This window comes from Drosophila rhopaloa, unplaced genomic scaffold (assembly GCF_018152115.1).
Source record: "Drosophila rhopaloa isolate 14029-0021.01 unplaced genomic scaffold, ASM1815211v1 contig_13, whole genome shotgun sequence".
In the NCBI taxonomy this organism is placed as follows: Eukaryota; Metazoa; Arthropoda; class Insecta; order Diptera; family Drosophilidae; genus Drosophila; species Drosophila rhopaloa.
This window is the reverse complement of record NW_025335006.1, coordinates 40276-62640: the sequence shown is the minus strand read 5'-3', so window position 1 is coordinate 62640 and position 22365 is coordinate 40276. Positions and strand designations below refer to the sequence as shown.

The 22365-nt window shown below is 39.3% G+C and overlaps 7 protein-coding genes across 8 annotated transcripts; 3 read left to right on the top strand and 4 right to left on the bottom strand.

Moving 5' to 3' along the window:
• Window positions 1–430: 430 nt before the first annotated feature.
• On the bottom strand, window positions 431–5396 carry LOC123037090 (hormone receptor 4-like; the record flags this gene model as incomplete). Its single annotated transcript, XM_044456572.1, has 3 exons — window positions 5372–5396; window positions 4689–4845; window positions 431–1101 (listed from the first exon to the last, which is right to left on the bottom strand). Coding segments are annotated over exons 1-3 (853 nt in total), but the record flags the coding sequence as incomplete, so codon positions are not given.
• Window positions 5131–8519, bottom strand: LOC108044614 (protein nutcracker). Its single transcript, XM_017123675.2, has 2 exons — window positions 7894–8519; window positions 5131–6331 (listed from the first exon to the last, which is right to left on the bottom strand). The coding sequence occupies exons 1-2, from the start codon at window positions 8009–8011 to the stop codon at window positions 5523–5525; spliced, it is 927 nt and encodes a 308-aa protein (XP_016979164.2). The 5' UTR covers window positions 8012–8519; the 3' UTR covers window positions 5131–5522.
• Window positions 8520–8770: 251 nt separating this feature from the next.
• Window positions 8771–11355, top strand: LOC108044611 (integrator complex subunit 10). The gene is made up of 3 exons (XM_017123673.2): window positions 8771–9087; window positions 9144–10191; window positions 10252–11355. The coding sequence occupies exons 1-3, from the start codon at window positions 8888–8890 to the stop codon at window positions 10900–10902; spliced, it is 1899 nt and encodes a 632-aa protein (XP_016979162.1). The 5' UTR covers window positions 8771–8887; the 3' UTR covers window positions 10903–11355.
• Window positions 11356–11661: 306 nt separating this feature from the next.
• LOC108044613 (mpv17-like protein 2) lies at window positions 11662–12707 on the bottom strand. The gene has a single exon (XM_017123674.2). The coding sequence runs from the start codon at window positions 12623–12625 to the stop codon at window positions 11798–11800; it is 828 nt and encodes a 275-aa protein (XP_016979163.2). The 5' UTR covers window positions 12626–12707; the 3' UTR covers window positions 11662–11797.
• A 526-nt stretch (window positions 12708–13233) lies between these two features.
• LOC108044610 (mpv17-like protein 2) lies at window positions 13234–13881 on the bottom strand (the record flags this gene model as incomplete). The annotated part of the gene is made up of 1 exon (XM_017123672.2): window positions 13234–13881. A coding segment is annotated over one exon (648 nt), but the record flags the coding sequence as incomplete, so codon positions are not given.
• A 474-nt stretch (window positions 13882–14355) lies between these two features.
• LOC108044609 (GPI mannosyltransferase 3) lies at window positions 14356–17570 on the top strand. 2 transcript variants are annotated; one of them, XM_044456571.1, is made up of 6 exons: window positions 14356–14510; window positions 14567–14759; window positions 15237–15704; window positions 16024–16605; window positions 16727–16970; window positions 17061–17570. In XM_044456571.1, exons 2-6 carry the CDS (start codon window positions 14632–14634, stop codon window positions 17214–17216), a joined length of 1578 nt encoding a protein of 525 aa, XP_044312506.1. In that variant the 5' UTR covers window positions 14356–14510; window positions 14567–14631; the 3' UTR covers window positions 17217–17570. The 2 variants fall into 2 exon arrangements, with proteins under 2 accessions (XP_044312506.1, XP_044312505.1); XM_044456570.1 differs by having other exon boundaries at window positions 16727–17570.
• Window positions 17571–18149: 579 nt separating this feature from the next.
• LOC108037146 (succinate--CoA ligase [ADP/GDP-forming] subunit alpha, mitochondrial) lies at window positions 18150–22086 on the top strand. The gene is given in 5 exon segments (XM_017113650.2): window positions 18150–18319; window positions 19722–19891; window positions 19893–20171; window positions 20924–21208; window positions 21470–22086. Coding segments are annotated over 5 exon segments (987 nt in total). The 5' UTR covers window positions 18150–18282; the 3' UTR covers window positions 21686–22086.
• Window positions 22087–22365: the final 279 nt, after the last annotated feature.

Sequence of the window (22365 nt, the reverse complement as noted above, 5' to 3'; positions counted from 1 at the left end):
TGATAAAAGTATAAAAAAAGTATAAAAATAGAATCTATATTAAACATGTTCAGCCAGGTTGCAAATGCTTAATTGTATAAACAGTCCCAATAGCAATTTTGGTATATATTTTACAACCCTTAAAAGTCTGAAACCTATAACCAAAAAAAAATCATTTAATGGAGCTTAGATAGTGCTTTACATTTGGTAAAAAATCTGGCTTAAGTTCGAGGCGCCCTAAGAACTTCGCTCATAAAATTTGTAAAATATAAGATACTTTTGCACTCAATAAACGTCAACAAATTTAGTTTGTTTCTGTAGGTTTGGTTAACACATTTTATAAACGAGAGAAGTATTAATAATTATAAGGACATCAAGAGCAGACCCATTAGAAATCAAATAATGTCTGTGTTTTGTAATGAAATTTAAGTGGTTCTTCTTAGCCACTCACCTCTGTACAGTGGAAACTCGCCGTCGCTGTGGCTGTGGCACAACATGATGGGACTGCGACAACGCGAGGCGGCGACCATGATGCCAGTTTTGTGGATGCTGAGTTGGTTGTTGCTACTGGCCGAAGATGTTGCTGGTGTGGGTGTTGCAGTTGTTGCTGCTGCAGCTGCTGCTGCTGCTGCCGATGTTCCAAGGGAGTAAGATCGCGAGACATGACTCAAGGTGCGTCGTCTGATAGTGGCTGCATTGGCAGAGGTCCCTGTGGCATTGGGCGTTGCATTTCGATAATGATGTTGCGGCGTGGAGTACTGGTTCCTATTCGACTGCAACTGCAATTGCTGGTAGCCGCCTAGCGATAGGTGGTGTTGCAGCGGTGGGTGGTGCGAGTGGTGCAAGTGTTGCAGCTGGGCACTCGGATGTTGCTGCTGTGCTGGCTGATGTTGCTGCGGGGCTTGGAAGGGCGGATGCGAGTGCTGGTGTTGCAACAACTGCCGCTGCTGTTGCTGCTGCACCGCTGCCAGCTGGAATTGCTGCTGCAACTGCTGCAACAGATCGTGCTGCAGCTGCTCGTTGGTCCTGCCATTGGTGTCCTTCTCCGGATTCGGGTTCGGCGGATTCGGGTTCTGCTTCTCCCAGGGTCCGTTGGTATCGCTGCTGTAATCCAGCTTGAGGCTGCTCTTCGTTAGTTTATGATAATACAAATTTCAGCTAGACCATTGCGGTTAGGTCCCTGTATATTTACTCTGTATGTTTTATGTAATTTTCCAGTTTTAAAATGGTAATATCTCTGAATATAAAAGTAAAATAAATAGTCCAGTCTGATTTGTCGTATAAATTTAATCTAGACTATTTTTAGTCCTTTAAGATCTCTGCAAAAACATTCAACATTTTTAAATCTAGTTCTGGCAAATGTTTTAAGACATTCCTTGAAAATTTTAAAAGATGTAAATTTATTTATTTATTCTATCTTTTTTACAGTTTAAAAAAACCCGATATTTATGGAACAATTTTCACGCCGATTTTAAGAAAGTCTATTCACTGAAAGTCGATATCAATAGTTTTAGAAACAAAACATATTCTTTACAGATTACTAAAAAAAAACCCCTGGCTGATTTTATCAGTGCTAAAAATATACAATCGATTGAAATTTCCTTTTAGAAGTAATGACTTTTGTAATTGCAAATTCATTTCAAAATTTCTTCAAAAATGCTCATCGTTTTTTGCCTCAATAAAACCACTTGAAATTTTTTAAAACAATCCAGCTGATTGCAGCTTTGATTTGTGCATGTCAAAGATAATACAATCGGTAACTAGACCAATGACTGCGATGTCAAGGCCGTTTGGCTGCTGCTTAAACCCACTTGAAATTTTTTACAAAAATCTGCAGCGGCGCTTCCAAAAAACAGCTGTTGTTTGGCATTTAATTCTGGACCAGCCAGGAATTATTTATTTATATTTATAAAAACACAGGGCACACACGGACGCGGAGGACGCGATGCATATGTATGTCAAAGGACTGAAAGGACCTAGTTCGAACAGGTTCTAACGGTATCTGGGCGAGAGCGAGGACTCGCGACACTCTCTCCCGTGAAAGGTGAAAAGTCCCGCTTTTCCGCTTTTCCGACCAGAGACGCTGGGCCAAAGTACGACGACTGATTGCGCCGAGCTTTGTTATCCTGCGGAAAAGCTGGCCGTCCAAGAAGCGAAAGGACAAAAGCGCAATCGGCCGAGAGAGTGGACGAAAGCGAGAGAAAGTTGGAGAGAAATTCAGGATTCTGCGAGTGCCAAAAAGCACAGATAACAAACAAATGGGTCCATCTGCACACTAGTACCAAATTTTTTTCGGTGTTACTCTTTTGAAAACGTAAGTATTTTATTTCGATCTAATCGAAATTTTATGAAAAGTTAAAGCTTTCTTTTTAAGTATATTAAAATTATATTTTTAAATTTAATTTTAACAAATACATGTTTTAAAATCGGAAATTTATTTGTGTCTACAAATACAAATATTTTTTTTATTAAAAAGTTGTATGTTGATTATTTTTAAAGTTTAGATCATTTTCAGTGCACCACTAGTACTGATAATTTTCTCAGTGCAGACGAGAGAAAGAGAGAGATGGACTGTTTAGAAAATTGGCCTTTGCTTTCGCTTGCATCACAAAAGAGAAAAAGAGGAGAAAGGGAGAAAGAAGAGGAGCACCGTATGTTTTGCCAACTCTTTTGATTCCTCTTTGCTGTTTACCGTTTTCAGCCCACCCACAAGGGAGGAGAAAAAGAAGGAGAAAAGGATAAGCAACAACAGCCACTAAAACGAGAAGCAGAATGAAAAGTTTGGCACAGTTTACCATCCCAGATGTGCGCACAGTGTGACCAACCCCAAATATACAGCAACTAAGTTCAAGGTTGACAAATATTTCAAAAATAATTATATTCCAATTATTAGAAACAATCTAAGTGTATCAGTATTCTTTAGATTGATTTGATATAGGAACTTTAAATTACACTGACAAACGAAGGTCTTTTCTTTGTTAGGTACTCAAATATTAACAAATAAAATGAAAATTTTCTTTAAACGACTAAGAAATGTTCACTCCATTAAAAATACAAACACATCTCACTAGTAATAAGTTCTAGAAATTGAAACTGTTATTTACGATAAGATAGTCCCTGATAAAACAATACAACATTGGCATGAAATTATAAGAAGCAATTGAGACTTTATTACAGTGGGAGAAGGCTTATAAAAATCCAAACCCAACTGGCTTTTGAAAGAAATGTTATCAGCGTTTAAGTAATAAAATGACAGAGCAATCGATGCAATCAATAAATTTATTAATTGACCCATATTTCGACATTGGATATTCCGATATTGTTCTTCATGACTAATTATAATTCAGGATAACAAATCGATCATAGAGAAGAAAATTGTAACCCACTGTCGGCCACATCTGTAGGTTCATTCACCCAACCATCCGACCAGATTGTGGGCGGCTAGAAAAGGGGGCGGGTCTGGGGAAAACAGCTGCTCCTGGGAAATGCAGAGCAACTCTTCAAGAGCAGCTCGAAAGAAAGCTCCTCTCATTTTCCGGAGCTTTTCAGGAGACACGACTCGAATTTAATAATAGATGCGAGAGCGCCAGCCCAACGGAATATGTTTTGCTTTGTTTGCCTTTGCCATAATTTATTTATGCATTTGTCACTGTTTTTCGTTATTTTGATAAAGTTGTAGCCAGATAATTTGGACAGGACCCACGGGAGCCCGAAAACATAGGGTTTCCAGAGGAGACAGTGGGGATGACGGGATGTCGGGCTCCCTGCATCCCTATTTTTTATTTTATTTTATTTTAGTGATAAGGCTCGGCTCGAGAAAGTCGATATCGTAATATAAACACGAAATAGGAGCCCAGCACCGAGCAGCAAGCATCCCGCAGTTGAGGGAGAAAAACCAAATTGTGGATGCCATCCGCCAGGAAAACCAAAAAGGCGAGGAGACCAAGGGGTATACACAGAGAGAAACTAGTCCGTTTATGGAATTCCAATATATGTCGACATTAATTAACTTCATAATATGTTTTTCTGATATTTTGAAATTTTTTTATATTTGGAATTACTGAATAGATCTCTAAGATTTTTCAAAGAAATATATAATAAAATAATTAGTAACTTTTAAGACTAATTATTAGTCACTTTTAAGACTAATTATTTTATTAAAATATAATTACTTACCAAAGTAAAATATATCCCCAAGTCTTTATAAATAAATTAAAAAATATATATAAAAAATATATTTTTGAGATATATAAGATATTGTTGATGTGGGCTTTTCAAATCCAATAAAATCATTTGGCCTCCAAAATTGTATGCTTGTCGTTTTTGGGAAGTTCTTTGTGTACTAATACTTTATGATTTTTTCTCCCAGTGTATGAAGCTTTGGCATATATAGGGGTTACAGGGGTGCCGTTTTGCTCGCGTGGGTTTTGTTGATTTTGCGTGCGCATAAAAAATCGAAGTGGGCACGGGAGGTTGGAGATTGGGAGTCGACGAGGTGAGGAATTGGGGATTGGGGATTGGGTGTGGGTTTTTCGGGGGGCACTTGGGATTGTGGATGCGACAATCTCGGCGCGTGTTTTTGGCTGCTGGAGCCGCTTGTTTCGCATTCTGCACTTCTGTGGTTGAGGGCCGACTCGTTTAGGGGCGTGTACCCCTCTTTTCGGCGGAAATGGGGTAAAAGGGGGCTGGCAGGACTCGTAAGGACTCACAAAGACTCACCTGTAGTATCACGATCGTAGAAGTAGCTGCTGGCACTGCTCTTTATGCTGATGGAATCCAGAGGCGTGGATGGCGGCTCAAAAATATCATAGGAGTTGCAGGATTCGGCCGAAGGAGTCGGTGGTGCCACAATTATCCTAGCTACCGCTGCAACCAATTTATTAATGGTATGCGTAGTACAAAAAGAAAATCAGAAATATATAAATGAAATATAAATGTAAAGTAAAATTATAACTAAACCAATTAAAGAAACTAAGACAATTTTTTTATAATATGTTTTCCAGAACATCTTTCTTTTTCTTAAACATTAGTGTCTTTTTGGCCAATGAATATAGTAATTGTCCCTTATTTAAATATGGTAGAATTTTGTCTTGTTGCTAATTTACCTTTTCAACTTAAAATCCATTTAAACCCTAAATAAAACACGTATAATTCAATTTATCATAATCAGATAATTTATTATAGCCAGTCATATAAAGAGTTATTTACATTTTACTGCCTATATTTAAAAAACTTTGTAGTTTTCAATAGAGATTTTTTTGAGTTATGTAAGTCAGTTTTGTGTGAAACACAATTTCATAAGACATAGTTTACAATACAGAAAAATCATAATGAACAGATTTAATTTCTGTAATTTAATTCATTTCAAATTCTAATCAAAAAGATTACCAACCATTAATTAAAGGCTTAACATACATTTTTGATTTCTTAATATATTAGAGAATTATTGTACGCAAAAATCATAGCCGAAAGCGACACTTGACAATTAGTTAGAGCCAAAACAAACACCTAATAAATTTCATGGAAATTAAATCTTTTCGAGGCTAACTCCTGCCGCCCGACAACCTTTTTCGCTCGGCTTCTTTGCTGTAGAACTGCAGCTGCCTATTGACTTTGGCCACCACATTCAGCTGGCTCTTGTTGAGATACCTAAAGATCTCGTGATAGAGTTCGTCTGGGAGTCCCAGCAACGATGGCTGCAGCTTGTGCTCCATCTGCATGAGTTGTTGCGATCGCATGGGCTGGAAAACGTTCTGTTTGAGTTCGAAGGAGAGCTCGTCCAGCTTCCGAAAGCGATGGTAAATGGGTTTGTTCTTCGCCTGAACACTCAGTACATAGCGGCCGATGGACAGGCTGATGCTATAGCCCGGTTGCTTGGAAGGCGGTGCCGGCGACAAGGTGACCATCAGCTGGTCCCCCAACGTGATGGCCATTAGTCGGGACTGAAGGGCGGCCACCAGAGAAGCCTCCCCCGGAGCATGCTTATCCAGCAGGGTCCTCAATCGCATGGAATAGGCGGTGTCATTAAATAGCACTTCATATTTGGCCGGCTGTTCGCTCAGGAGTCGCACATTCAGGGCATGAAAACTGCTGAAGGAGGGCACCGGCTGCAGAAGGTGTCGTTTCTGGGCGTAAATCTCCTCCTCCACAAATCCGCACTCCAAGGCCAGCAGGTAAATCAGCAAGGTGAGCCATTCGGCAGCCGGCATTTTCCGATTTTCCTGGTACTGCTTCATCAGTTTCTCCAGATGCTGGGGCACCGACTCCAGACTGGCATGCTCCAGGATCAAAGGATTCGCCTCCAGGCTGCTTTTCTTCTCTTCTGTCAATCGCTGTCGATGCTTCTTCGGCACTGTAATGAGGTTTTTTATTTAATTTAGGATAGAAAATAACGAAGTCATTAGTCAAATTGTGTGTGCTTTTGTTTAAGGTGAAAATTCAAAGATTCAAAAAAGGCAGCAACTAACCTGCTGTGTGCGGTTTGGGATGCAAAAACTCAAACTGGTGGTTATATACAATACATTTTGTACACTACGAATATAGAACACAGAAATCAACTCAAAACTCGCGTTTACTTTTGTGCCAATATAAAACTTAAACGTTGTTTACATCAACTAAAAACTTTCAACTAAAAACGAAACTCGAAAATAGAGGGATCGAAAAGTTACATAAATAAAATTAAGTCCATGGTTAATTTAAATTAGAATTACTTGGTTACAAGCTAATTAAAATCTTTACTCTAAAATATGCTTCCAAAGTTGTTATTATTACAAACACTAAGTTGAACTAATACTCATTTTGGAGGAATCAACATACAAATAAATTTTTAATAATCTACATTGCTGTTTTCACAGTACAGATTTTGTAAAAATGTAGATCACAAATGCTGTCTTTTAAAAGTTGTTTATGATCCAATGCCATTAAAATAAAGTGCATGTGCGAAAAATGTAATAAACAGCCTTAAAGTTACAAACAACCGACCTAAATGGGGTTTTAAAAATTACCGCCAATAAAATTAAATGAAGGCCAAATGGAATGCTTAATAATGAACTTATTGTTATTGTTTTTCAAGTTAAATCCTTAATACTAAAATTTTAGCAACTAATATACGGTTAAAATTAATATGTTTGTGGTGTGTGGTAAATTATTTTTTATTAACATTCGTATTCCATTTTTTAGGCGCTACATAATTTACTCCACATTTAAAACAGGTTTTTCTAAATATTGGATACATTCGTAAAGGTTATCGAAGGTTTAAATTATGATTCATCAAGGAATTAAATTGGAAATTTCTTTTGAAAAAGGGAATGGATAAAGTTAGTATAAAACAGAATTCAAATAAATAGTGAATCATTCGTATCGATAACGGCTCCCAGTATAAATTTAAACACATTTACAATAGGAACAGGTCTTAATAAATGTTTTAGCAAAGTTATGCTAAATCAACAGTGATATTAGCATATTGCATAAATAATAGTTGTTGTATTTTTGGTTTTTTCTGTTTTTGATTTATGGGAAAATGGTTTTCAAACAAACAGGTATTCAAAAAGATTAAAAATTATTTTTTTCTTTTTTAATAAATAGTACTTTTTTTAGTTAGTATGTTTTTTTGGCGTACATTACGATCCCAACATTTATTTTACGATAAAATATAATCTAAGATATTTGGTACGGGATTTCTAATACTTAACAACCAAAATGAACGAGTATTATTTGCATTTAACTTAAATAGATTACTAGATATTTAGTTTTCGTTTGGTTTTTTATGATTTATAGGGCAGTGTCCAACTTGTGATAAGTGCCAACTCATGAGTAAATGTGTAGATTACGAGTACACTAATGGGAAATCGGGGCAGCAAGCCTTATCTTTCTTGTAGTTTTGATATGCTTCTTAAATATTTTTCCATTACTTACCCAAATCGGGAGTTTTTGTATTCTTTGTGGCAACCACTTGTTGATCATTCTGTTGTGGTTGTTCGCCCGATGTCGAGGCACTGGCTATATCCTCGATTTCCGATTTCGCCTCTGACATTTTGTATTTTTTACGTATGAATTTTGTCTGGAGTGTTTTGAATTAATATATTATTTCGACTGTCATGTTTTTTTTATCGTGGAGCTTGCGATGACAATTGAAAAATGGGGCATACTGCGTTGGTGCAACACAATTTATAGTGAGCACCTAGAGAGGAAATTGCAGTTTCATCTTTCCTTATAGTAAAACTGCAGCAGATGTGGCACTTGTGTTTGTATATCTTATTTACAACTTATTTTGCGAATTTCTAAATAAGATCACCGCATTAATCACGCAACAAAAACAATCATACGCCGCGTCGGCATACAATATCTAGAAAACACGCTTAGTCACACTATTACATGTCCAGATGCAAAAACCACTTCCATATATCATTAGGTAGTTATAGTTTTCCTTTTTGGAGGCGCAAAAATAACAGAAATTAATATAATTTACAATGCAAAAGTTTTTTTTCGCGAAAAATCAGCTGGCAAGCTGCCGCTGTGCAACACTACTGTCACCACTTGTCGATTGCATAACTATCGATAGACTGTATAGTGATTGAAACTATCTTTTTTCAGGCCAAATGTAAATAATATAATAATATTTTTTATAAATTAATCAAAATTGGACTGAATTTAAATAGATTAAATAGTTTATTTAGTATATAACCCCAAGGAGATAACCCAATTAATCAAATAAATTTTTAATTAAAATTAAATTGTATTTAACAAAAGCTAAATTTCGCTTTTTTCCCCGATAGCAGTCAGCACTAGACCTAAAACAGTGTTGGCAAACATAGTTATTGCCGGCTAAATGTTTTGGTTTTGCCAAACTTGAGAAAAACATAGAAACACAGTTAAAAATAATAAATAATAAACAATAAGAAATAGAAATATGGCTAACAGCGAGGAAAATGAGTTGTACATGGTCAAGGAGGCGCAAAGTCTTCGAAAAACCGACCCATGTGCGGCGATGGCTTGGATAATCACTGCGAAAACAATGTATCCAAATTCGTTTAACTTGCAGTATGAAGCCTACCTATTGGAACGCGATGGTAAAAACTATGAAGAGGCTGCGAAGTGTTTCAGCGTCATGTGAGTAACTAATACAATAATTATTCAGTTATTAAATATATGTATTACACTTATAGAGCCACCAATTTCCCCAATCAACATACAGAACTGTGGCAGGAGATCAATGCCCTAACGAATGCACTGAGAAATGAAAATGAAAACACTCCGGAACAGGAGTTCTATGTGAAAATGTACAAACATCTAACACCCGAAGTGCAGCACAATATATTCATGCACACGATCAATCACAGTGGCGATAACCTGGAGCAGTGCGTCTACATCTACATACTGATGTTCAACAAGTTTCCCAAGTCGGCCATTACTCAAGCGCCCAGGTTACTGGAAATGCTTGCCGAGGGCATGAAAACGGATCCGGATCTTTACCAGAGAATCCTAGTGGAGGAGGTGCTGCCCATGATCCAAAATAAGCCCCCGGAACTATCGCCAAATCTTGCCTGCAGGCTATACACCAGTTCCCTGGAGTTTTATCTTCGCCAGATCATGGATGAATCGGATACGGCGGATGCCTGGAAGAATATCTTTAAGGTCCTGATGATCTGTGGACAGATGATGGGCTGGGAACCGTTTTTACCCTTCAGTAAGAATGTAAACCAGAATGTCTACTGGGAAAAGTTAGTGGACATACTTTCTGGCAGTCCTGCGGGCAGTTCCCAGGTTTTATTCTATGCCACCACCTTGTTTATTTACTCCCTGCACGGTTATATACGGAATTGCAAACTGAGAATCGAAGATGCGGAAGTAAGCCACGTTTTGGTGGAGGGATTCATGGAGTGGTCGCCGGAGGGAGATGGCTCTGAAGTGCCCAGCATGGAGCCTCCAAAATTCTCTCTCACCACCGCCATAAGTCCGGAATTATCAAAGGCCTTTTTGCACGCCGCCCAATGCTGGCAGTTGCTCAATACGGATCAGTTTCAAAGGGATTTCAGTCAACTAATGCTGGCTCTTCCTTTGGCGCCTTGGATCTCCCGGTTCCTCTTCGATTTGGCCATATATTTCGGGCACCGTGATGAGGCCAACAAGCTCATGGCCGACATGACCACCCAGAGCAGCCTGGTGCAGAGTCTTCAGATTCTCAGCCTTAATCTGATGCAGGGCAGCATGACTGTAAGCAAATTGATTAAATAATAATTTAAATAAGCAAACCTTAACCTTTTTACTCCACAGCTCCAGGGCTTCCAGTGCATCCTGAAGATCATCTCCGAACTGCCTGCTACTCAGGGTCAACTTCTAGAGAACATGTCGCTCAAAGGTCATCGTCATATGGTTTTCCTGCCCCTCACTCGATCCGCTTTGGTTCAGTATTGCGTAGGTGCTATTATCAGCAGACTGAGCCGAAAGGTTTACGAACCCAACTGCCCAGATCGATTGCTCGGGGATCTACTAGTGTTGCAGCAACTGAATCTCCTAAATGATGTGCTGCTCACCCAACAAATTTTCAGCTTGATTAAGCAACGCAAATCGTTCAATTTGCGCACCTTATCGACCTATATAATTGCCATCGACTTGATTGAGGAACTCTCGCACATTTGGAACACCCAGCTGGAGGATAATTTCGAGTTGACCAGCTCACCCATTTCCAGTGGCACACCAACCGCAGCAAGTGGAGCTGTAGGTTCCCAAAACCGAAGAATTGGAACGCGCGGAGCGGATAAAGGAGCCAGGGATGAATTTAAGGCGATTACTCGCCAGCAGATTGCGCGCTGCAATGAGAATGTGATCACGTTGCTGGCGAATTTCATCAGTCAGGAGCATTTAATGCTGGCCCAGCATATCTTCGGGATCAGCCAGCCCGTGGAGACGATTGTGATCAAGTGAGGGAGGGAGCCTCCTGAGATGTTTAGCGATTAGGGGGGTTTTTGTATAAGCTAACAGCGCACATTTGGGTCTTTAAGGAGATAGAGCATTGGACTTCTTAAACACATTCTCTTATTACATTGAATAAAGATAGTTTTTCGTCTTATAATCAAAGATAAAGTATTTTAAAAATAGGGATAGCAAATGTAAATATTTAAGAAGATAAGGAAGTAATCAAAAGATAATTTTAATTTTCAGACGGTTATTTATTCACTATATTAAAAATTAAGCCTACAACGACTAGACATTTTTGTTCTTATCAATATTTTACACAAATATTTGTTTCTGCAGCTGGTAAACGAGTTTGAGGGTACATTTTGATATGTTTTCGTTTCAACTTCTTAAAAATACAGTAAATTTGTATTTTGAATTGGTATTTATATAATTAAATGAAATAATTATATATGAACACTTGTTTACAAATGTATTCAACAGATCCCATTTAAACGGTTTTATATTTAGCGTTCTATCCATTTATTTGGGATATATAAAAAAGCATTTTTAAACAACATATTCAAAAGATAAAATCTCTGTGAATTTAATTTTTAGTTTCTAAACTTCAACTATTATTTATTTGATAGTTGAACCGTTTCGAAAGGTAAATAAAAGTGTGTAAAGCTTTTAATTATGATTTAGCATAGGTTTTAAGAACTTCATAGACATAGCACAGTAAAGATAAGGGCTTTTATCCCAGGGATTACAAAATAGACAGCATTCCGGTTCACTTTTGTACTAAACACATATATATTCATACTAAGAGCCTCTTCCTTTTACATAATAGCACTCGTGTGCACGATAACTGGGTAATTTAGTTTGGTTATCAGTATCACAATTAAACCGTGGTGGTTGTCAAGTTTTAAGCCGACTTCTGGGCTTCCGGACTGTTCGGTGGATTCGGTGCTACGTGGGACACCTCGGAGGACTCCACCACCTCACCTTCCAGAGGCAAATGAATCCCAAAATCGTGCTTCATATAGGACATTAAAACATTATAAACGGCCGTGCACACATTGACGAAGGTGACCCGGTATTTGGTGTCCAGATAACGAAAGTTCAGGTACTGGGCCGCCGGCCAGGTCATCCAGTCCAGTAGATAGACATACGGGAACTTGCTGATCAGCTCCTTGTTGGTGGCCTCCAGAGTCTGGCGCTCCAGGTAGCAGATGGAGTAGAAGAAAATGAAGATGCAGGCGGGCGACATGAATAGCTGGTCAATCAGGATCTTCTTGAGAATATTCTGGAGTGTACGCGCTGGCATTATTCTGTCCATCCAGTTGTAGACGAAGTGATGGAGAGGTCCTTGCAGAGCACCCGCCACAAACATCCTGTACATGCGATCCGTATCGAAGCGATCCTGGTGCCGCAATCCCCGCCTGTATTCGTATTCCTGGGCTATCGCATCGCCGACGACCATCAGAAGACCGGAACCCACCACGTTCGTTACGATCAGGTACTTCCCGAACATATTGCTCCAGGCCAGTTTCGTCCAACGGAGGAGTAGGAAACTCAGGGCCTCCGTTTCCCCTTTTCCATGGGCCAAGCGGAATCCATACTTTGGTGGCACCACTTCGTGGGTTTTCACCCGGCAGAGGACTGTGAAATCTCGCTGGGAGCCGAGGGATCCAGGGATTTTCCGGGTTAGTGGATGCCGGAGGCCGAAGCGCAGGCAGGGAATGCTGAACATCTTCCGCAGCCTCAATATTTGAGGTCTACTGTAATCCCGTGTGTTTTAAAATGACGTTACGAAAGACCAGATTGTTTTGACGTTAAACTAACAGCTGATTAGGGATGCCAACTTTTCGATTGCTCACTTACATATCGGAGGTGGAAAATCGATAGTCGATCTTAAAATGTATCGCTTATATTAGGTTTTACTTTGATTTTGATTTTAAACTACATTTTGAGTTCATATTCGGTTGTCCATTCAATAAAAATATACTCTATTAAAGAATAAGAATAGATATATAAGTTAAGCATATTTTTATTGGCTCTGCTGTTTGACCATTAGCTTGAAAAACGATAAGTATTATATACCATTCAAAAGCATAATTTTTAACTTTTGTTTTATATAGACAAAATATAATATTTATATTCTTGATCAGCACTAGGAACAATCAGGTCAAAAAGTACGGATTTCCTAAGTTAGCTTCAATTCTCGTTAAATTTAGAAATTAAAATTTTTTAACTTCTCAACTCAATTAATACAAAATACATCATTTAAAAAAACCCGTTACCAAAGTATGTTTTTTGTATTATTTTGTAAATTGTAAACAGTTTAGAACAAATCCCAGATTATGGGATGGAAAAGCCGTGTTTTATGTGCGATAAAATAACGACGTACAAACAATTGGCCAGATTGACGAATACCACGCGGTAGAGTGCCTTGAAGTAGCGAAAGTTCAGATACTGCAGACCCGGCCAAAAGCAGCAATCCATCGTCCAGGTGAAGAGGAACTTCTCGTACAGTTCGGCATTGCATTCGGCGATGCTCTTGCCCTCCAGGAGACTGCTGATGTGGAAGAACATGAGGATGTAGATGGGCGACATGACCAGCTGGTCGGCGAGGATCTTCCGCAGGATGCCCCATCGGTTGTTGTCGGGTACAACCCTGTCCAACAGCAGATAGAACCCGTGCTGCACGGGCCCAATGGCCAATCCCGTGAGCACCATGCATCCCGAGCGGTTGAAGTCGAAGGCTCTTTTGCTTTCACCCAGTCGCTCGTACTGCTGGGCCACCGCATCTCCGATGGCGAGGAGGAGTCCCGAGCCCACGGTGTTCGTCACCAACAGGTATTTCCCGAACGCCTTGGACCAGAATTTTGTTTTCCGCCCGGATCGGGAGTTCATCGAGAAGTAGCTGATGGCCTGCAAACTCGTCCTCAGCGGATTCGCCAGGCGAATGCAGCTGGAGACGAACATCCTGATCCCATCCGATCCGATTCAAATCCACACCTCGAAGGATCTCGCTGCCTTCCAGGTTCAGTTGAAAGTGAACTTGTATTTGCTACCATCATTTTGACAATGGAAGACCCGGTTTGTCGATCAACTGCACGATTTTTGGATGACAGTAAACGTCAATTACATTGTTAAGGAAATTCAATAATATAATAATTCATATTAATATCACAAAATTAAAGCTATGACGAGGGGTCATCTATTATTTTTGTAATTATCAATGAATACTTATATTGAATTTAATATCATGGGAGGGTTTTTGGTTGAAGTGGAATAAATAGTTTTCCGATATTGTTAAATAAATTACTTACATTTTTTGGATTTGGCTATTAACTGATTTTATCTACAATTTGAATTTATCAATATCGATATCAAGATCCTTCAGGTCATTATCGATTATGCCCTGCCAAACATCGATATTACCGGTGTATTGGACATCGATGTTTGCATCGATGCTACCACCTCCATTTCATTTTTGCTTTGCTCTGCTGCTTCGTGTTATTTTTAGGCCGCCTTTTTAACCGAAAACTTCTTCGTTTTTGTGGCTAAGAAATTCGGGAATTTCGACCAAGTCCGACCGGTTGGTAAATCCGCAACACACGCAACTATTTAAGGTTAGGACCGGCCTGAAAAAACGTATAGAATCTGGTATTAACAGCGCTCTTTTTAGGCAACGCCATCCGGTTTTCCGGGTGACTAATTTCTGGACTGTTGGGACCCACGCAGCGCTAAAAAATGAGGCTGCTCTACGTCTTCCTACCGATTTTGGCCGTTCGATTGGCCTCCGTTTTCGTGGTCCAAACCTACTACGTTCCGGATGAGTATTGGCAGAGTCTGGAGGTGGCCCACAAACTGACTTTTGGGTGCGTTTAATTTCCGGGATTATGGCCCAATTGCTGAGTTTACCATCAAAGTTTTGGTTAGAAATTGATTGACAGTTGACAGAACATCATTTAATGGCGTTTTGAAACGTCTACATAAACTTTTTCATTCATAAAAACTTTTTTTCGATTGCTATCCATACAATATAGGCATTTCCTTGATATTGTAACCGATGTAAATGATATTGTTTAGGATTAAGAGATTTACTGGCTAGAATTCGTTTGGAAGTTGCTAGATGCTTAGTTTAGACACACACTTTTGCTATTATAATAACTTAAAATTAATTTTTTTATTTATAAAAAAGTCATTTACAATTGATATTTCTAGAGTAAAGCCAGTTTCTATTTTTTCCAAACTGCACTACAAATCAAATAGAAATCAAACCAATTCTTTGAATGTGAAACCAGGAACCTATTCTTGTACTATGACCTAATATTTGTGTATTCTGTATTTCATAGCTATGGCTACCTGACTTGGGAGTGGGTGCAGGGCATTCGCAGCTATGTGTATCCCCTGCTGATTGCCGGTCTGTACAAAATCCTTGCCCTCCTGCAATTGGACAGTGCCCATCTTCTGGTCCTGCTGCCAAGGATTCTCCAGGCTTTGCTATCAGCCTACTCCGATTATCGCTTCTTCGTGTGGACTGGCAAGCGCAAGTGGGCGCTGTTTCTGATCCTGGTTCCCTGGTTCTGGTTCTACACGGGCTCCCGAACTCTGGCCAATACCTTGGAGGCCTCTCTGACCACGATCGCCTTGAGCTACTTCCCCTGGTATGGCGAATCCACTGGTTATTTGTGGCCAGCTGCCATTTGCTGCTTTTTGAGACCCACGGTGGCGGTTATTTGGCTTCCATTATCCCTGTATCATCTGCGCAAGAGTCGCCAGAATGTCCTGGAACTGATCCTCAAGCGATTTGTGCTCATCGGGTGAGTTCAGAAAATAATTTCAAAAAGTAATTTATAATAATAAGTAGGCAAGCCATACAAGTGATGCTACTTAATGAGAACCTATTCAGAATACGATAAACTAAAAAAAATGGAATATAAGCTTAAAAGTGATTTAACAAATAATAATAATACCCTTAAATGTTTATTTTGTATTTCATACTCTTTGCATTTATAATGTATTGCTATCGTTGTTAATATTTTCATTTACAAATTGATTTTTTCATAGTTTGCAATTTAAATTTTGGAGATCTCTAAGTAAACCCGAATAATCTTAATGAACTCCCTCTTTATATTGCAGTTTGCTCGTCGCTGGACTCGGAATTGCCATCGATACTTACTGGCATGGTCAGTTGATTGTGACCCCGTACGAGTTCCTCAAGTACAACATCTTCAACAACATCGGCAGCTTCTACGGCTCGCATCCTTGGCACTGGTACTTCACCGTGGGTCTGCCCACTGTCCTGGGAGTCAACACGTTGCCGTTTATCTTCGGCGTGATGGAAACTGTGAGGAAGTCGGAGAAGTACCCGGTTAGCAAGCAGCTTTTGATTACCATCTTCCTGACTCTGGTTGTCTTGAGTGCCGTGGAGCACAAGGAGTTCCGATTCGTGTCCTCGCTGCTGCCCCTCTGCTTGTATGTAATTACGGATGCCTTGTCCCGGTGGAGCTATAGAGCCTCGCGCACAATGCTGTGGACCACTGCTTTGGTGATCCTGGTCGGCAATGTCCTGCCCGCCTGGTATTTGAGCACAGTTCACCAGAAGGGACCCATCGAGCTAATGCCCAAGTTGAGGGAGATTGCCCAGGAATACAGGGATGAACGAGAGCATCAGGCGAATATTCTGTTCCTGATGCCGTGCCATTCCACGCCATACTACAGGTGAGGGGTTGATGAATTAAAGAGTTACAATAACTGAAAAAAAATACATTATCATTTTTTTACTTTTTATAAATCTGTATTCAAAACTAACAATTGGAATTCCTCTTATCATCTTCCTTAGTCACATCCACCAGAACGTGACCATGCGCTTCCTGACCTGTGAACCGAATCTGGAGAAGAAGGAGCAATACAAGGACGAGGCCGATCGCTTCTTCGAGGACCCCGTGCACTGGATCAACTCGCATATACCCGTGCACCCACTCACCGCTCTGCCCACCCATGTGGTTATGTTCGATCCGCTGGCCGAGAACATCAGCGTGTTCCTGCGCAACTACCGGCTGCTCCATCGCATCGAGCACGCAGAGGTAATCCGGCTGGAGGGCTCGCAGGCTCTGGTGGACGAGTGGTCGCAGGCACTGGGCGCCCAGTCACCTAATCTCGCCTCTCTATTGCAGCATCGCCAATCGCGCACAGGTCGCTCTATTTTGGTGTACCAGCGCTTAAAGAAGGGCGAGGAGAATGCATTTAATCAGAAGGATCAGGAACAGGATGTCCACGACCATCCACCTCTGGAGGATCTCCCATTGGCCAACGAGAATCTTTTCAACTAGATGGTAGAGATACAGAAAACGAAACCCACCACCTCAGCCCTCCGTTCAGAAGCAAGACGCAATGACACACTTAATATTAACTCAACAATACAAACGTATATTTTGTATCCATTTTTGGCCTTAGCAAAAGTTTTTAAAACGTCGCGCGAAAAGAACTGAAAAAAATCAGAGAAAACAATTGATATTTGTAGGCGCATTTTGTGTACTTTGTGCTAGTTGATAATGTGTAAGCCATCTGAGTATTTAGACGTTAAAAGGTCTAAAAAGAGGCAATATATTTTACGTAGACGATACCGCACTTGATCTGTCCTTTCTTTAATTTCTCAAAATAAAGGTTCAGTTTGAGTGAATAAATAATTGGTTTTTAATTTAAAAGGACGGTTTTAGCTGTTAGAAAATAAAAAAAATATTGACATTTAAAAATAAACAATTTTTAAACAAAGTTCATCTGCCTAAATATGCAAACGTTTATTCTTCTATTTTTTAACAATTAAAGAAAAAACTTCCGAATATTCATTAAATAGTTTGTATTGTTCTAAAAACAAAAACAATTTAATGTTGGCCTTAATAAAAATGAAAAACATTTTACAGTTTATTAAAAAATATTAAAATATCCATTTTTATGTACTATTCAAGAAAAACATTTATTGCATGCAAAAATAAGTACATATTTAAATGAAAACTGAGAATTTAGATTGTTGGTTATAAGTATTTATACTACCGACCCGCTAAAGATGGGATGTTTCGTATTGAAAGACTATAGAAGTTAATCAAACTATTAAAAAAAAATGTTTTTCACTGTACGAAATTCGATTTCAAAACATATAAATATTGTTGGACCGCTTAAACATATCCATTTTACTAACATTATTCGATAAGTTCTGTTAAGATCAAAGAGCCATTCCACCAGGTGGCAGCCTCTCCATACTCCCACCACTAACTTGTAGGCGGCTCAGCGTTGCCAGATCACACGGCGTAACCTTCTGTTCGGCATATTTCGCATTAATTAAACGCGTTTTAATTAAGTAAAGCTGTTTAAGTCGCACAACCACCTCACGGAGATAACATGGCTGCTTCAATGAGGGCGCTGCTGAAAGTGCGAGGTGCGTACTAACGATATCGGTTGAATAACTCGCGCGGTATAGCATAATAAATTATATAACTTCGATGGATTTATGGCACAAAAAGAGCGAAAAGGCAAACAAATAGAGGGCACCTGTCGTTCCCAAAGATCTGCTGATTAGTCAGCCTCAATTGGGATTAATAGTCGGGTTAATTTGCGATCCCCCAGATACGTGGCTTCGAAAAAGAGGAAGAGATACCTTTTAGGGGTGCGGAGGGGGTGTGTTCAAGGTTCGTTTGCATGTGACCTAGACCCATCGAAAAAACAACCGTTTTTTCGGCCAAAAGTACAGTGGGACCTCGCCTAAAGGATGACTTTCATGATTCATATTTATTACTCAATCATCTGATTAATATGTTGATTAAATTACATTTTAATAGCTTTTACTATAGGAGCTAAACAAGAAATTTTTGTGACGAATCGAACAAACAACCGATTTTTGCGGCTAAAAGTACAGTGGGTCTTCTCTTAAAAAATCACTGTAATCTTTAAGATATATTGATAAATCTTGTGATTATGATTTTGATTTAATGGGATTTTATATATATCAGCATAACAAGAAGCTTATGTGACCCATCGAATAAAAAACCGTTTTTTTTTGGGTTAAAAGTACAGAGGGACTTCGCCTTATATATTTCTTATCCTGTAAATATTATTTTGATTTTATGACATTTTAAAAGCTCTTACTATATCTGTATAACAATATTCTAATGTTGTATCGTTTGTATACTAAATATTTGGATTATTAGTTAAATAAAATTGCTGTATGCTTTATGTAAATTGTTAAGAAATCGATGTTCATTAAATCCATTAAATCCATTGAACTCCTAAAACAGATTACATATAAGTTTACCTTTAGGACATTCTCCGAGTTCTAATTTCAAAAATCCTGAAAAATCATGGCTCTTCAAATGAGTTAGTTTAAAGGATATTACAGATCCACACACCAGGAAGTCCGAATTTTTTATTAAAACACTCCTGCACTTCAGCGTCAACGCGATTAGCGGCATAGTGATTGCATCTTGAAGTAAATCCACAGTGATGATCAAACAGTTGTGGAATAGGCTTATTGCAATCACTTTTAATTTATAGTATTGTTATAACTGTCGACCAAGTGTTAGTATGTTTCTAATTATATTCTCAATAACTTACTTAGAATAGCAACAACAAATGAAGCCTTCGATACTGAAATGTGGAGTAAATATTATAGTCTTACAAGATGACTTAACAAATGAATCAGTTTTCCAACCAAATAAAAAAGTTAATCAACAAATGAATTACAAAATGCAGCATAGAACTGAAACCTTTTATGGTTCGCTTTTGCCCACATCCCTTTAAATGTTCCATGTGGACTTATAACTGATTGAATTTCGCCTTTACAGATGGATTCGTTGCCGGCGTGCGCTGCAATTCGCAGTACAACAAGACCCGAGGCAACCTGAAGCTGAACGGCGACTCGCGGGTGATCTGCCAGGGATTCACCGGCAAGCAGGGCACGTTCCACAGCCAACAGGCTCTGGAGTACGGCACCAAGCTGGTCGGCGGCATTTCTCCCCAAGAAGGGCGGCACCGAGCACCTGGGCCTGCCCGTTTTCGCCTCGGTGGCGGAGGCCAAGAAGGCCACCGACCCACATGCCACCGTCATCTATGTGCCACCGCCGGGAGCTGCGGCCGCGATCATCGAGGCCCTGGAGGCGGAGATCCCTCTGATCGTGTGCATCACGGAGGGCGTGCCGCAGCACGACATGGTGAAGGTGAAGCACGCCCTCATCAGCCAGAGCAAGTCGCGATTGGTGGGGCCCAACTGCCCGGGAATCATCGCTCCCGAACAGGTTCGTACATCTTCAGAGCGGTATAAACGATAAGCCTCTCAGGGATTCAAAGTCCACTTCAGTTTGATATTTCTTATCTCGTGGTGCGCGTCACACAAAGAGATAATAAAACACCAGATGATGGCAAATGAATACATAACTATATCTGATGATATTGTCTTTTTGATTTTTCGAATTAACTAATGCTTAAATTATGTTTTGTAGTTTGTTTTGGTGAAATTTAAGTCTTAAATTGGACTTTGTATATTCACTCGAATGAAATTTGTGAACCTGCACTAAAATTAAGCGATTATAAGTTATCGCTTTTCTTTCTATGCGTCACAAACTTCAAGATGATATCAAACAACCTTTCTTTTCTGAATGCGACCTACATTTAGTTTTTTTCAGTCTCCAAAAAAACTAGTTTGGTCAATGAATAAATTAAATTTCTATGTCAGCAGCGAAAGTAAATCTTTTTAAAAATAAATTTTACCTTGAACTTGATCTTTAGAATTCATTTAAAAGTGATAGCTATTTAAAAACAATTAGACCTTGTGTTAATTAGCACTTTTATGTTGAAATTGCTAGTTAAACACAATCAAGTAATTTTGAATAGATACGATTTCTAGTAAAATTTGGTATGATTAAATCATATCTCATATTGTGTATATCCTTGAGCCCAAGAAAATTTTTAAAAATAGTGAAAATACGTCGGTCAAATATTTTGTAGAATGTGTTTAATTTTCTTATAACTCACCTTTTTTTAATTACAGTGCAAGATCGGTATCATGCCGGGTCACATTCACAAGCGCGGCAAGATCGGCGTGGTCTCCCGTTCGGGAACTCTGACCTACGAGGCCGTGCACCAGACCACGGAAGTGGGTTTGGGTCAGACCCTGTGCGTGGGCATCGGAGGTGACCCGTTCAACGGAACGGACTTCATCGACTGCCTGGAGGTCTTCCTCAAGGACCCCGATACCAAGGGCATCATCCTGATCGGTGAGATCGGAGGTGTGGCCGAAGAGAATGCTGCCGACTACCTGACGGAGTACAATTCGGTAGGAAAAGTTACTTAACTAGAGGGTTTGACTTACTTTACTCAAGTTGATATGGTTTTTTTGCTCATACATATTTTTAATCTTTGCCTCTACAGAGCAAACTTGATTACATATATTTAAACTTAAATGCTGATAACTAATTAAGTGAAAATTTTAAATTGTAAGATATCCAAAGCAAAAACCATTGTAATCTTGAATTTGTGTGGTTTCCTGGCGGTATTGTCGCGACAAATATTAAGAATTTGCTTTACTTTTTTACAGGGCATCAAGGCCAAGCCTGTGGTCTCGTTCATTGCCGGAGTGTCGGCGCCACCCGGTCGTCGCATGGGTCACGCCGGAGCCATCATCTCCGGAGGAAAGGGAGGTGCCAACGACAAGATCGCCGCATTGGAGAAGGCTGGCGTTATTGTGACCAGGAGTCCTGCCAAAATGGGCCACGAGCTCTTCAAGGAGATGAAGCGTCTGGAGTTAGTGTAAATAAATAAAGGCCATTACCAAAACGGAATCCGTACGCCGATCAAAGCGTATACGCAAACTCATGATGATGAAACCTAAAGTTAAGCTAAAAGTGTCGAAATCGAAATGGAATTCGAGAGAACCCAAATAAATTATTGTGAAAAATCGCTAAAGTGAACCGATAAGCGTTGAGATGTGACATGTATTCCAAGAATTAAGTTAACTACTGCCGTACCACCAAGTTTAACTAAAATAACTCGCACCTAAACGAACATTTGAATAGATGTTAATGCACTCGGCCCTTAAAGTTAGTTTTGCGAACAGATTTTTGCCTTATTTAAAAATACCTGCTCGAATTATCAATGCGAATTGTATCTAAATGTGTAATAAATATGCATAAAAACGGGAAAGAAAGGCGAAAAGTGAAGAGGTTTTTAATTACACATGGCTTTTTTTAATTTTATTTTTATATTTGGTACGCTGCTAATGGACTTAAGCGGAATCGAAAAGAGTTTAAGGAAGAAACTTTATTAGTTTGTTATATACGAATTAAATCTAGCAGAAATTTAGTTGAAAAACCACAATATCATAGTTTATTCTGGTCGTAAAAGATAATATTAGACTATCGCTTTTTAATTTAAATGTTTGGAAAACAAATAATTTTTTTAAGTTTACATAGTTGTTACCCTTTTTTTACTGTC

Excerpts from the sequence above, each read along its gene's own strand:
- LOC108044611 (XM_017123673.2), top strand. The coding sequence starts at position 8,888 with ATGGCTAACAGCGAGGAAAATGAGTTGTACATGGTCAAGGAGGCGCAA. Across the intron at positions 9,088-9,143 it reads GCGAAGTGTTTCAGCGTCAT|AGCCACCAATTTCCCCAATC; the intron begins GTGAGTAACTAA and ends TTACACTTATAG. Across the intron at positions 10,192-10,251 it reads TGATGCAGGGCAGCATGACT|CTCCAGGGCTTCCAGTGCAT; the intron begins GTAAGCAAATTG and ends TTTACTCCACAG.
- LOC108044614 (XM_017123675.2), bottom strand. The coding sequence starts at position 8,011 with ATGTCAGAGGCGAAATCGGAAATCGAGGATATAGCCAGTGCCTCGACA. Across the intron at positions 6,332-7,893 it reads TACAAAAACTCCCGATTTGG|TGCCGAAGAAGCATCGACAG; the intron begins GTAAGTAATGGA and ends ACCTCATTACAG.
- LOC108044613 (XM_017123674.2), bottom strand. The coding sequence starts at position 12,625 with ATGTTCAGCATTCCCTGCCTGCGCTTCGGCCTCCGGCATCCACTAACC.
- LOC108044609 (XM_044456570.1), top strand. The coding sequence starts at position 14,632 with ATGAGGCTGCTCTACGTCTTCCTACCGATTTTGGCCGTTCGATTGGCC. Across the intron at positions 14,760-15,236 it reads GCCCACAAACTGACTTTTGG|CTATGGCTACCTGACTTGGG; the intron begins GTGCGTTTAATT and ends TGTATTTCATAG. Across the intron at positions 15,705-16,023 it reads AAGCGATTTGTGCTCATCGG|TTTGCTCGTCGCTGGACTCG; the intron begins GTGAGTTCAGAA and ends TTTATATTGCAG.